This window comes from Bos indicus, chromosome 25 (assembly GCF_029378745.1).
Source record: "Bos indicus isolate NIAB-ARS_2022 breed Sahiwal x Tharparkar chromosome 25, NIAB-ARS_B.indTharparkar_mat_pri_1.0, whole genome shotgun sequence".
Taxonomy (NCBI): domain Eukaryota; kingdom Metazoa; phylum Chordata; class Mammalia; order Artiodactyla; family Bovidae; genus Bos; species Bos indicus.
In genome coordinates, this window is record NC_091784.1 from 39,235,394 (window position 1) to 39,249,591 (window position 14,198).

The 14,198-nt window shown below is 48.9% G+C and overlaps 1 protein-coding gene across 2 annotated transcripts in view; it reads right to left on the minus strand.

The window, feature by feature from the left end:
- The window catches only part of CYTH3 (cytohesin 3), a 68,960-nt gene that overhangs the window by 12,440 nt on the left and 42,322 nt on the right, over positions 1-14,198 (minus strand). For both annotated transcript variants that reach the window (XM_070780223.1, XM_070780222.1), the window contains exons 2-4: positions 5,091-5,173; positions 3,523-3,587; positions 3,057-3,123 (exon numbers count right to left, since the gene is read on the minus strand). In XM_070780223.1, coding sequence (XP_070636324.1) covers positions 3,057-3,123; positions 3,523-3,587; positions 5,091-5,173 — 215 coding nt within the window. The remainder of the gene's footprint in view (positions 1-3,056; positions 3,124-3,522; positions 3,588-5,090; positions 5,174-14,198) is intronic.

Sequence of the window (14,198 nt, forward strand, 5' to 3'; positions counted from 1 at the left end):
ACACCGTGAGGCCACCTCTGCTGTGAGAAGACAGCCTGAGGTGTAAGCTGTCTTCCTGGATGTACCGCCACCTGTGGCTGAACACATTCATCGGTCACCGTGCCACTGAGCTCGGGCAGTCAAATCCACAGCCAAGGAGGGACCTACGGGAACTGGCCAACAGTCTCTACGAGTGCCTGCTGGACCCAAACTAGCAGCGCTCGGGCTCGCAGGAAGCCCTAATGAGAGCAAAAGTCTACCTCCGACACAGCTTCTGAGCTGGTTTCAACACACACATTAGGAAGCTTTTAAAGGAGGAGGGAATCCTGCTGTTTGCCCAGAGATTGTTTCTACAAATGCAGAGATGGCCTTCTAGCTAAAAGCCTAAAGGCCCAAGGCCAGGGCTCCCTTGCACGATCCATCTGAAAAGTCTATTAATTTTTTAAATACATGAACAGCCCCAACAGCCTCATGTGGAATTTTTAAAAACTGGCAACAACCCAGCAGTCAGTAAGAGAACCATCAAGTACATTCTAGCACATTCACACGATGAAAAGCCATAGGACCAGATGGAACAAACACAGGCACGGATAAAATCTACAGACGTGACACGGAGTAAGAAGACTCGGTGTACTGTAATTCCACCTATGTAAGCTTTTAAAAAGGCAACACTCAGGGGCCCTGCATCTTGGTCTGGGTTGCAGTTACACGCGTATTTGCATCTGTTCAAATTCTTCAAGCTGTGCGTTTAAAATCTGTGCACCATGTTATTCTTCAAAAGAAAAAAAAAGTTTACTGAAGAAACCAAGTCTGACAATCCTAAATTAACTGCCCTATATTTCTGGTGGGAGCTTAAGTGGGTACAGCCACCTGGGTACCATTTTCAGAGTGTGAACACACGCTGGGACAGAGCGTTCTGATGAGAGGTGAGCACAGTCCTCACCCAGATTCCTGGAAAACAAGGCCGGGGACAAGGGCGGTGCCCGGGTGAGGGACGGAGTGAGGCAGGGTAGGCAGGCTGGGCAGAGGCTGCCTGACCTCAAATCCATGCCAAGGGGTCAGGGGCAGGGCCGCCCCCCGCGGCCTCGCTGGAGTCCTCATCGTCAGGACTTGACGGGCTGTGGGCGAGACAGTAGACTCTGTGCCCCCAACACTGCAGGGAGCGGGCCTCTGAGGAGCCCGAGGTCCAGGACACAGAGGCAGAAGCTCCCTGGGGATGCAGGCCTGTGTGACCACCGTGGCTGTGATACTGGCAAGGGTGGTGCCCAGTGGCCCACCCGGGCCAGCCCCCGCAGTGGCTGCCTCCCCTGCTGAGGGTGCTCGTGGCCGTGGGCCCGTGGTGGGGCCGTGGCTGCCAGCCCCCCGCAGTGGCTGCCTCCCCTGCTGAGGGTGCTCGTGGCCGTGGGCCCGTGGTGGGGCCGTGGCTGCCAGCCCCCCGCAGTGGCTGCCTCCCTGCTGAGGGTGCTCGTGGCCGTGGGCCCGTGGTGGGGCCGTGGCTGCCAGCCCCCCGCAGTGGCTGCCTCCCCTGCTGAGGGTGCTCGTGGCCGTGGGCCCGTGGTGGGGCCGTGGCTGCCAGCCCCCCGCAGTGGCTGCCTCCCCTGCTGAGGGTGCTCGTGGCCGTGGGCCCGTGGTGGGGCCGTGGCTGCCAGCCCCCCGCAGTGGCTGCCTCCCCTGCTGAGGGTGCTCGTGGCCGTGGGCCCGTGGTGGGGCCGTGGCTGCCAGCCCCCCGCAGTGGCTGCCTCCCCTGCTGAGGGTGCTCGTGGCCGTGGGCCCGTGGTGGGGCCGTGGCTGCCAGCCCCCCGCAGTGGCTGCCTCCCCTGCTGAGGGTGCTCGTGGCCGTGGGCCCATGGTGGGGCCGTGGCTGCCAGCCCCCCGCAGTGGCTGCCTCCCCTGCTGAGGGTGCTCGTGGCCGTGGGCCCATGGTGGGGCCGTGGCTGCCAGACTTTCCTGGGAGCTCTGGTTTCTTTGCTCTCTCTTTTTCAGCTGTGCTGCCGTGCATGATCTTAGTTCCCCTAGCAGGGATTGAACTCTCGCCCGCCGCAGTGGACGTGTGGAGTCTTAACCACTGGACCACCTGGAAAAAGGCCTTTTTAATCTGGCATCTCACCCATGGGTTCGCTTCTGGCTTAGACATGTACTATCCCAATGACTCTGTTTCTGAAGACCACAGAAGGTCTTAGCGGTGAACGTGAATCACTTTTCCAGAGACTGTGGAAAACATTATTTCATCCTCGATTCAGCAAGGCTGAGGACAAGCTGGCTGTGATTTTCATTTCTTCTTAGAGAGGCTGGTCTCTCCTTCCTGGAAATTTCCTGAGCTTCTCTTTATCCATAAGTTTCCTGATATTTCACTCGATACAGTGACGCGTGCAGGCCTTTTAAAACCGTATATCCCGCTTGGCATTTGGTGAGCCCTTTGAGTCTGAGGAGCTGATCTTACTCCAGTTCTGAAATGTTCCAGTAGTTCCCTGGAACCAGGAGGGTGTGGTAGGGACTAAGTGCTTCCTCTGCACAGCTCCTGACAGAGTCACTTCTCAGCAAACCTTACTCCTCGTCATTGCAGGTGTGATGCAGGGTTCATCGGATTCCTAGGCCCTGACAGCGAGCATCTCAGGCCGAGCGCGGACACCGCCCTGTCTGTTCTGAGAGAAAACCGGACTCTCTCCGTGAACTGGACAGCCTCCCCGTGCAGCACCTAGAACTTAAAGCCTGGTCTTGAAAACTTCCCCCTGTTAGATCATCGCCCTCTAGTGCTTGGTACATCTACTCTGTAAACCCAACTTCCAAAGGGAAAAAAAACAAAAACCTCGTTACAAATCCCAAATATCAGATCATCATCAAGTTCACAAAACTACTGCCCTGACGATCTGGAGTTGACTCACACCTTGTAAGCAGAGCATCAGGAAGCAACAGGAGAACTCTCACAGGGGCCTGAACATCCAGCTAAATGAGACTCTCCTGTGCCTACAGACGTGCTGTATCTGAAGAAAACTCCCTTTGGAGACCCTTGAACAGGGACTCATGGTGTGGATATCTGTAAATAACACGTGCAGCCGTGCTCGTGGCTGGCCGCTCACCTTTCTGGGATCCATGTTGAACTTCTTCCTCCCCATGGCGACCTGCTTGTTCCTCTGAGTGGTTTTGCTGTGCGTGTGGAACAATGAAGAAGCTGTTACTGGAAGTCTGCACAGAGCACAGGGAGTTTGTGTCCCCTCCTGACAGGACAGCTCGGGAGGAAACAGGCACAGCCCCCCAGCGCCCCTGTCCGAGGGTCCCCCAGTCTCCCAGGTGGGCTCAGATCAGGGCGGCCACAAGGCTCTTTCCCTTCATAGTGATGAACCGCTGAGCGGAAGCAGAGCTCCCGGTTAGAGAGAGGGCACGTCGGGGCAGGGTGCTTCTGAGGGGTGTGTGCCCGCGTCCTCAGCGGCAAGGCCGGACAGTGAGGGGTGGCGGAGAAGGGCCAGTCCTGCACAGGCACCCCCGGCCCGGCCCTCTCTGCTGCCGTCACCACGGCGGCCTGAAGGGGCAGCCATGGCCGCTCACCTCTCCTCCACCGACGTGAGGTTGTCGATCTCCGTCATCACTTCCGCAATTTCATACTTCAGCCTCTGTAGAGACAGAGAGCGCACGCTGTGGGGCTGACACAGGGGCCTCTGCCTCCCGGAGACATTTCAGGCCCCTAGGTTCAAGCCGCCCTCGGGTGCGTCGGGACAACACAAGTGTGGAGATACCAGGACCTCTTCTTGACATAGAGAGCTCCCAGTCAGAGCCACCCTGACTCGGGAGCAAACAAAATGACCGCCTGTCCACCTCCCAGCAGAACGAGAGCAGAGGGGCCCAGTAGGCAGAGCCTAGAGTGCGTGTGTGTAAAATCAGGGGTGAAAAGATACAGACGGCAAAAGGGAGCAACAGGCCCCGCCACGCCACCACACGCCCACCTGCCAGCGCTGGCACCCAGGTCCTCACGATGGCCTGGGCCAGACACACACAGGTCAGTACCAGGCCCCAGCCACCGTCTCTGGATGACTTCTGTCACCCGGGGTGCGATGCGGCACCATGGACAGAGCCCAGGAGGCGTCGAGGCTCTCGCCTGTGGCCTCAGGCAAGCCCAGGCCTCATGGAGGGACAGGTCCTCCCCAGTGAGCCGGCTCTGAGCTCCTGGGCCTTGGCGGCCTCAGCTCAGAAGTGTGGTCGTGAGAACCACACGAGGCTCCGGGGGCACTGCGATCACTAATGTACACTGGAATGTTAGCCTTAAAATATACTTTCAACCAAAGCACACATTCTGGGTTACCTGATTTTTCCAAGAATGACAGGTAACCATAGAAGAAAAAGTTTCACAAACTCTCTCTCAACTACAAGGAAATTTTTATCAAGATCCTATGATTCTTACGTGCCAAGAAACTCCAGACTCAAACTGTGAGCACCTAGAAAGGAACTGCTGTCTGGACATGGCTCAGTCCCACGGCCAGTGGCCGGGGAGCCAGAGCGGACTTGGGCTCGCCAGTGGTTAGGAAGCTGCTCAGAGAACAGCCGCACGTCCGATCGATTTCTACAAATATTACGAACACACCAACTCGGAGACTGTGGCTGGCTCCCCTGCACCTCCCGTGGGAGCCCTTTACCCGCCCTCTGATCACACAAGGGCAGAAGGTGCAACGCCCGTCTGTCTGCGTTTATCCGTCATTCTACACCCACCAGCTGGTAGGTGCTGGGCGCATGGCCAGAACTCAATATAGGTTTAGCCCTTTATTCAAAAGATCCCTGCGTGCCAATAACATGCTAGGCAGTGTCCTAAGTGCTGGGGACACTGGTCAACGAGACAGGGGCTCGTCCTACAATTCCCAAGGGCAGCACGCGTGACGCCCTCTGTGACGCTGGAGTCAGGAGTCACTCGCTCTAGACTCCAGTCGGGCCTTCTCCTCCACCCCAGAGTCTGTCTGCCTGGCGAGCACCAGTTCTGTTCCAGTAGCCTGGGTAACTCCCACTCCCTGCCTCCCTGTGTGGTTCGAATATGCACACACTAAATATCCATTTTTTCACATTTTCAGGAAGCTACTTGATTTACAATTTTACCTAAGAGCAAAAATGAAAAGACATTTTTTTTTTACCTCAATGTCATCAATAAGTTCCTTTTTTCTTCGACGGATGTCTAAAAGTTCTTCTCTTTCTTCTAGTGAAAGGTCTTCAGGCACTGAAATTTAAAAAAATAAATCAAATTAAACAACTCTGGAGAACAATCTGTAGACAGCCACTGAGATTGAAGATGGGCATATGTGCAAGCCAGCAATTCTGTGCCCAGTTATTTATCCAAAGGAGCCAAGGAACCCCCGCTTGCAGACCCCATGGAGGACACTCGCAGCAGCGCTGTTTTGAGAGAAAAACAATCGGAGTCGCCACTAATAAGAAAATAAACTGTGGTATAGTTATGGAACAGAATCCCACACGATTACCAATGGCTGAACCCAGTCCTTCACACAGATGAAACTCACGATGGACGAAAAGAAGATAAAAGCAGCAGACAGACACTGGATGTGGCACCCTCCAGGGGGGTGACATGTATGCACAGCAGAGCATCAGTAAATGCACCACACTCCCGAAACCGCTTCCTTCTGAGTAGGCTGGTGTGGGAGAAAGTACATTGCAGAAGGATACCGTGTGTGTGTGTGTGTCAGGAGCTCAGTCATGTCCAACTGCGATCTCACAGACTGTAACCTGCTAAGCTTCTCTGTCCGTGGGATTCTCCAGCAAGAACACTGCACTGCACTGCCATTCCCTTCTCCAGAGGATCTTCCAACCCAGGGACTGAACCCGGGTCCCCTGCACTGCAGGCAGGTTCTTTACCATTGGAGCTACAGGGGAGGAGGATATCAGGAAGCATCAACACAGCGGGCGAAGGCTGGCTGGCGTGCGGATACTTGCTTAATTTTAATTGACAGAGTTCTTCATAATATCCTGGTATTAATGATTAACCCCTGCAGCATTTTCCATTCTTACGTCTATATTCTCTTTATTTTATGCTATAATTGACTTATTTCATAAACCTTATCAGAAAAACAGCCTCTGATTTTAATAATCCTCTACTGTGTGTTTAACTTCTATTTTATTAATTTGTATAAAGAAACAAAAGATTAAGAATCTGAGCAAATAGCAAGAGAACACACAGAGCTTCTACAAACAAGTTAAGATAATGGGATCATGGCACAGGGACAGACAACTGGACCAGTGAACTGGAAGACAGTGGCCAGAAAGATACACACGGGCTTACAGAAACTGATTCAGCAGAGCCAACACTGCAGTTCAGAGGCAGGGCGGACTCCTATGCACGACACGCGCCGTGTCAGTTATCTCCATGTGAAAAAATGAGACTGAATCCTGATGATCGTCATATTTTTAATCAGTTCCAAGTAGAAATAAAGGCTTAAGTTCACATAATTTCTTATAAAGAAAGAATGTATTTATAAACTCAGAGTAGGAAATTGTATCACACACCCCACACCCTCCCCCCACACCAAATAACTTTGAGAGCAGCCATTCTTATCCTAATTTTATAATTAGGGAAACAGGCCAAGAGACATCTAATGATCTCCCCTGATACAGAAAGAATGTTTGAAGAAGTAATGGCTTAAATGTTCTGTATTTGATAAAAGACGTGAACATACATGTCCCAGGTGCTCAAGCTCCAAGCAGGATAAACCCAAAGACCCACAAGGTCCCAGAGTGTGTTACACGTGGGCCCAGCAGCTCAAGAGTGTCACCATGGACACGGTCTTTCCATCCTGGTGTCCAAAGTGTCAGCTTCATCCTAAAGCTGCTGCTAGTGGCTTCCAGCAGCTTCTTATTTATGCATGGGGAATGGGGTGGGGAAGTATCCAGATCAAGAGGAAAAATAAGAACCAGCAGAGAATGATGCTTCCAAAACCAAGACAGCAAAGATGTGCCAATCCTTGAACTTTCCAAGGAATTACTCCTACCAGCAAGCATCTTAATGTAATTAAGAAGGAAATCTGAAAGCAACAAACCAACTGGTTGACACCATCCTGTTACAAAAGAATAAACACACCTACAGAGCACAGACTGGGCTCCCAAAAGGGACCTCATAATGAAAAAAAAAACCTGTTGTTCTGCTGAGTTCACCTGTGCAGATATATGAGAACAAGAGTCTGAAAGGGTGGGGCTGTAGTTCAATCATCAACAGACTTTCTGGTTTTAAAAAACCCACCTCCAGCTTCTCCCCTCCAACCCTGATGATAAATAGGGTTGGCTGATAACAGAGTGAAGGTACATCCTAAGAGAGTCTAAACACAGGGGTGATTCAACTCAAGGTCCTGAAGCTTCTAACCATGATCACCAATGGACTTCCTTGACCTTCTCTCAGTAATGCCCATCTTGTCCTATACGATTAAGGCCCTGAAGAGTTAAAGCAAGAACCATTTACTTCACAGTCACTCTGGCCAGAATTTGGACCTCTAAGACAAAGACTCTGTGAGGTGGGACAGTGACACGGACTATGTTAAAAGTGTCCTTATTCACACTGCACAACTGATGAGCTGTGATGTTGTTACATCCATACTTAGAAATAACTCAGCCAAAAATTAATTAAGCAAAATGGTAGCAACTGTTAAACCTATTGGATTGATAAATGGGTATGCATCACCTATTTTATACTCTAAGGGTTTAGAATTTTTCATAAGTTAAAAAAAAAAAGGTTTCAAGTACAAATGGCACCTTTTCAGGGTGTTTGGCTAAAGTATTAATGAGAAATAATGGGATGCTCCCTGGCACACTTGAAAGAATTAGTAAATAGAAAGAATAGAAGGAGATAATGAAATACTCAGGGCCAATCTCTTCAAGCTCTCACTGAAATATCTCGCTATCCGATTATTTCTGCTGCTGCTGCTAAGTCGCTTCAGTTGTGTCCGACTCTGTGCGACCCCAGAGACGGCAGCCGAAACATGCGGTGAATACCAACGTTCTGCTGGTAGTCAGAGAGAGCCTATCGGTATCTCTTGGTGTGCAAAGGAACTTTGCGGTCACAGACTCTGGTCATGCACAGGTTACCACTTGCAAGTGCCATGGGGAAAAAATGGGGAGATAAGCCATGTTCAAAGAAAGTGTTCTTAATTATCACCACCTCTCCCACAACTCAGCAGCCTTCTCCCAGTGAAGGCAAAAATTGGGTTTGGCTTGCTTATCATCCACATTTTGTCACTTTGGATTTGTTAGGTAAGATGAAAGTCTACAGCTGATTTTTCTCCTAAGAGCTAGTTTTTTTTTTTCTTCACTGAAAAAGTTATACATGGATATGGTTACACAGAGGCACAAGCTCTCTGAACATATACAAAAGGGCATGCAATGAGACATTTCCTTCCAATCTCAATAAAAGCTTTTTTTAAAAAAAGCAAGTTAAGTGAAACCTGCTGGTAAGAATTCTTTGCAATTCACTGCAGCTGAACGCTCCAATCATGATCGCAGTCTTCCTGATTTTCCAGCAATAAGGGTCTTGCTCAAGTCTCAACACAAAGACGGGGGAGGCGGACACACAGGGTTATTCTTCACGTCCCTTCAGGCCAGTTCCGTTAGCCACGACCAGCAGGTGTGGTTTCTACAAATACAAATGTTTTCACGGGGAAAAAGCAGTGTGGGAAGGTGGTGAGAAATGCCCTGTTTTAGTACAGAGGTGCTGCCAGTGAGGTTTCAGATTAAGAATCAGGAGCAATTTGTGTAATTCAGGCCAGGCACCCGCCTTTCTTGACAAGTCACTCAGTTCAGTTCAGTTCAGTCCCTCAGTCGTGTCCAACTCTTTGCTACCCCATGAATCACAGCACGCCAGGCCTCCCTGTCCATCAACTCCCGGAGTTCACTCAGACTCACGTCCATCGAGTCAGTAATGCCATCCAGCCATCTCATCCTCTGTCGTCCCCTTCTCCTCCTGCCCCCAATCCCTCCCAGCATCAGGGTCTTTTCCAATGAGTCAACTCTTTGCATGAGGTGGCCAAAGTACTGGAGTTTCAGCTTTAGCATCATTCCTTCCAAAGAAATCCCAGGGCTGATCTCCTTCAGAATGGACTGGTTGGATCTCCTTGCAGTCCAAGGGACTCTCAAGAGTCTTCTCCAACACCACAGTTCAAAGGCATCCATTCTTTGGCGCTCAGCTTTCTTCATAGTCCAACTCTCACATCCATACATGACCACAGGAAAAACCATAGCCTTGACTAGACGGACCTTTGTTAGCAAAGTAATGTCTCTGCTTTTCAATATACTATCTAGGTTGGTCGTAACTTTTCTTCCAAGGAGTAAGACAAGTCACTGCTGCTACTGCTGCTAAGTCACTTCAGTCGTGTCCGACTCTGTGTGACCCCATAGACGGCAGCCCACCAGGCTCCCCTGTCCCTGGGATTCTCCAGGCAAGAACACTGGAGTGGGTTGCCATTTCCTTCTCCACAGACAAGTCACTACCTTCCCACAAATGGAGGCTCGCGGGTGGGAGGCCGGTGTTTGGGGTTCGGGATGTGTGATTTAATTAAAGGACTGAAGTGAGAACTTCTGCTTTCAGCCCAGACGGAGTAACAGGGATAGACTTACCCTCCTGTCGGAAACAACAGCAACAATGGACACAGCTGTGCACCCTGCCAGGTAGCTTTCAACACCAAGGCGAAACAGCCGTCTTGAGGCAGTAAAACCTTAAGGAATTTATCACGAGGTGACCTGAGGATGTGGTGGTGGTGTAGTTGCTCAGTCGTGTCCAGCTCTTGGAGACTCCATGGACTGTAGCCCGCCAGGCTCCTCTCCCCAGGGGGTTTCCCAGGCAAGCATACTGGAGTGGGTTGCCACTTCCTCCTCCAGAGCATCCTCCTGACAGGGCCTGGACCTGCATCTCCTGCACTGCAGGCGGATTCTTCACTGCTGAGCCACTAAGGGATGTTTAAAGTCCTTTCGATGGGATGGGGGTTACTGCTGAGCCACTAAGGGATGTTTAAAGTCCTTTCGATGGGATGGGGGTTACTGCTGAGCCACTAAGGGATGTTTAAAGTCCTTTCGATGGGATGGGGGTTACTGCTGAGCCACTAAGGGATGTTTAAAGTCCTTTTGATGGGACGGGGGTGGGTGGGGCTGGACAGATACCAGAAGAAAATCTGCATCTACATGGAAGAATGGAAAATACTGTAAATGCCAACTATGAGAGTAGACCTTTTCCCCACATGATATGAATCTCTTAAAAACATTTACAGCTACTGTTTAAGGCAAAAATAACAAAAAAAAGTGTGTCGGGTTGAGAACACATGAGCACAAAGGCTGGAAGGGGAGAAATGCAACTGCACTGTGAGGAGCTCCTACCCTGGATGTGAAGTGGCGTGATATTATTTGATAGTAGAGTCTGATAAACTAAAAGTATCTAATATCCAAGAAGAACTACCGATTAAAAACTAAAATAAACCACAAACATAAAGCATGCAAAAATAGCTTATTAATAAGAGTGGCTCAGTCAGTAAAGAATCTGCCTGCAATGCAGGAGACGACACAGGTTCAATCCCTGGGTAGGCAAGATCCCCTGGAGAAGGGAATGGCAACCACTCCAGTATTTCTTGCCTGGGAAATCCCATGGACAGAGGAGCCTGGCATGCTACAGTCCATGGGGTCACAAACATCAGACACGACTTAGTGATTAAATCACCACTTTATGACGTTTTCACTCCAGTATTCTTGCCTAGAGAATTCCATGGACAGAGGAGCCTGGTGGGCTACAGTCCATGGGGTCACAAAGAGTCGGATATGACTTTGCCTGTGTGTACTGAACTACAACTTCCTCCAATTTTAAAGAAAAACTAGAGAAACATGACAACAAGTGAACAAAACTGGGCACAGCAGTCATTGTTTTTACACAGAACAGTTTTTAAAACAAGTTTAACCATGGAGTACTTTTTGAAAATATATTGATAAAATATTTTAAATGTATTAATACAGCCTTACAATATAGCAGAGAAATGGTTTCACATATTGCCAGTAGAAATGACCAAATTTTTATTAACCTAGTATGCAGTAAATGGAGAAGGCAATGGCACCCCACTCCAGTACTCTTGCCTGGAAAATCCCATGGACAGAGGAGCCTGGTGGGCTGCAGTCCATGGGGTTGCTAGGAGTCGGACACGACTGAGCGACTTCACTTTCACACTTTATGATGTTTAATAAGACCTCAGATCCCATCAAATATAACATCCATTTCAGTGATGTCAAGATTTGGAAAATTTTTGCAAATCAGAATCACTGGAAAAGGGAGATTATCATATATGCTGATCAAAGTATAAGCAGATGGTATCTCCAAGTATGTTCTAATTTTCAAATTATATTAATAACCTATTTAGCTAACAGATTCCGATCCACCAAGAAGCTGCAATTTGGTTTATTGCTATAGTTATCTAATGACTGCCTTACAAATCTTACACACACACACACAACACTCTATGAGGTTAATCAGTAGCTCTCCTAGAAGATGATAATGCTCCACAGATGTGGGCTACAGCCAGAAACCCTCACTGTTTTAGCCACTCAACATCAAACTGATAATAAATTTAACAAATTTGATAATAGGTGATAAAACAGAGTTAAACAAGCACGTGCAGATGCCTCGCAACTGTGTACTTTTGGTACCTAGCCCTAATGGAAACTGATGTCACCTAAACCTTTATGTTACCTTGACTACTAATCAATGCTAACTTTTCTGTTATGATACGGTATTTTTCAGAGTTTTGGTCAATGCTGCAGGCACTAAGAATGCTGGGAAAGCAAGGGTTTGGCCTCTGGTCCCGTTAATTCATTCGATGAATGAATTCGATGAACTCCCGAGACTCTGTAGGGGAGTGTGGTTTAACCCAAGCAAATGACACCTCCCTGGAACACTATAAAACGTGATAGGCAGTTAAAGCAGGAGGGGCCCACTGCTCTGATGGTGTGGCTGCACCGAGAGACACTGTGGCCGTCGGCAGCTGGACCTCCGGGTCTGGTCACCCTAAGGACTGGTTGCCCCTCGTGTGGTGACGGAGGAGCCCACGTGGCTAGCGGGGCCAGCAGTATGTCAGCCACATCAGGGTCCCGGTCAGAGGAAGCCACCGTTTTGCTCATCCATTCATCTACTGATGGATGTTTGGGCTGTTTCTACATTTTGGCTGTTGTCAACAATGCTGCTATGAATGTGAGAGTAAAATTTTTGAAATTTAAATCCACAAACATGGATTTGCTCCATAATCCAATGTCATGCATCACCGCTCTGAGGACATCATGGTTAGAGATGCCATGAAATCTGTAACCAGAGAAGCAGCACCAGCAAAACTAACTATTAAACTAAGAGAGTTCTTTATTCTATACATGTTTTAAATGTATTTATTTTTACTTTTGGCTGCGCTGGGTCTTCGTTGCTGCGTGAGGATTTCTCCAGTTGCGGTGAGCGGGCTTCTCACTGCAGTGGCCTCTCTCGTTGGGGCTTGGAGGCTCTAGAGCGCGGGCTCAGCAGTTATGGCGCACCAGCTTACTTGGCCTGCGGCAGGTGGGATCTTCCCAGACCAGAGAGGAAACCTGTGTCTCCTGCACTGGCAGGCGGATTCTTAACCACTGGACCAGGAGCGAAGTCCCTAAGAAGATTCTTAACTGACTTGATTGTGGACTCTTTTTTTTTTTTTTTTTTTTTAACAAAACAGGACACCTCTATGCTGTGTAGCCTGTTGAGTATAATTAGGGACAAACTCGCCTGGTTTCTTTTTTCTTTTAAAATTAATTTCCATTGGAGTATAGTCACTTTACAATGCTGTACTAGTTTCTGCTATACAGCAAAGTGAATCGGCTATGTGTATACATATATCCCCTCTTTTTTAGATCCCTTCCCATTTAGGCCACCACAGAGTTCCCTGTGCTGTGCAGCAGGTTCTCATTAGTTTATGGCACCCCACTCCAGTACTCTTGCCTGGAAAATCCCATGGACAGAGGAGCCTGGTAGGCTACAGTCCATGGAGTCACTAAGAGTGGGACACGACTGAGCGACTTCACTTTCACTTTTCTCTTTTCATGCACTGGAGAAGGAAATGGCAACCCACTTCAGTATTCTTGCCTGGAGAATCCCAGGGACGACGGAGCCTGGTGGGCTGCACAGAGTCGGACACGACTGAAGCGACTTAGCATAGTGTATATACGTCAATGCCAATCTTGAAATTCATGCCATCTCCACATTCCCCCGCCTTGGTAACCGTTAAGTTTGTTTTCTACATCTGTGACTCTATTTCTTCTTTGCCAATAAGTTCATCTCTACCACTTAGATACAAGAGGCTTATTTAAAACATAAGAATACATGACAATTGAAGGCAGAAGGGTAGGGAGTGATACACCAAAGGAAAGTTGGCCCTGCGACAGGAACGCAGGTAAAAGAGACCAAAGATAAAGTCACTAGATACTGACATTGTTCCATTAACCCCCAAATTAACAAGTCTGAAACCTACTCATCTAACACGCCAGGTTCAAAACATATACAGCAAAAACTGACAGGTGTACTTGTAAAAATGGACTCTTCCTAAAGGTGGAAGAAAGAGCTATAGATGTGACTAATTAACCAGCTGAACTAACAGGCATCCTCCGCTCCGTCAGTTTTAAGAGGCACGTCTGCGCATCTCTGAAATCCAATGTGACACATACAGGTCACTGCCTTCACGTCTGGGAGTGAGCCTCCCACCACCCGGGGCACTGCTGATGTGCCAGTCCTTGATGGTTCTGCGAAGAACACGACGTAAGAGCCATCTGATGAAGAGATAGGAGGCTGGAGACTGCTCATGGGTACCCTCTGGAAAGATCCCCCAAGTCTAAACATGATAACCTGCAGAACTGGAGAACTCCCCGAGACAGCATGAGGAGGAGCCCTTTAAGAAGGGTCGGGTCAGCCTCCCCTTGAGCAGCAGAGGACGACACGGCTGTGTGTGCCCGCAAACACCTCCTCTGCGTGGAGTGCGGCTCTGATCGTGAGTACGTTTTAGAACCACCTCAACCAACTTATTTTGGTTCTATTTCACTTTATGTATACATGATAGTAAAGGTTACTAGTAAATAACCTAATCTACTACTAATAAAATAATTATTAGTAAATAATTAGTAAAGGCTATTTAAAAAAAAAATCAACGCTTCAAGAAGTTCCAAGAACTCTTTCAATTAGTATAAATTTAAAAAATCCTAAGGGAGAAGAA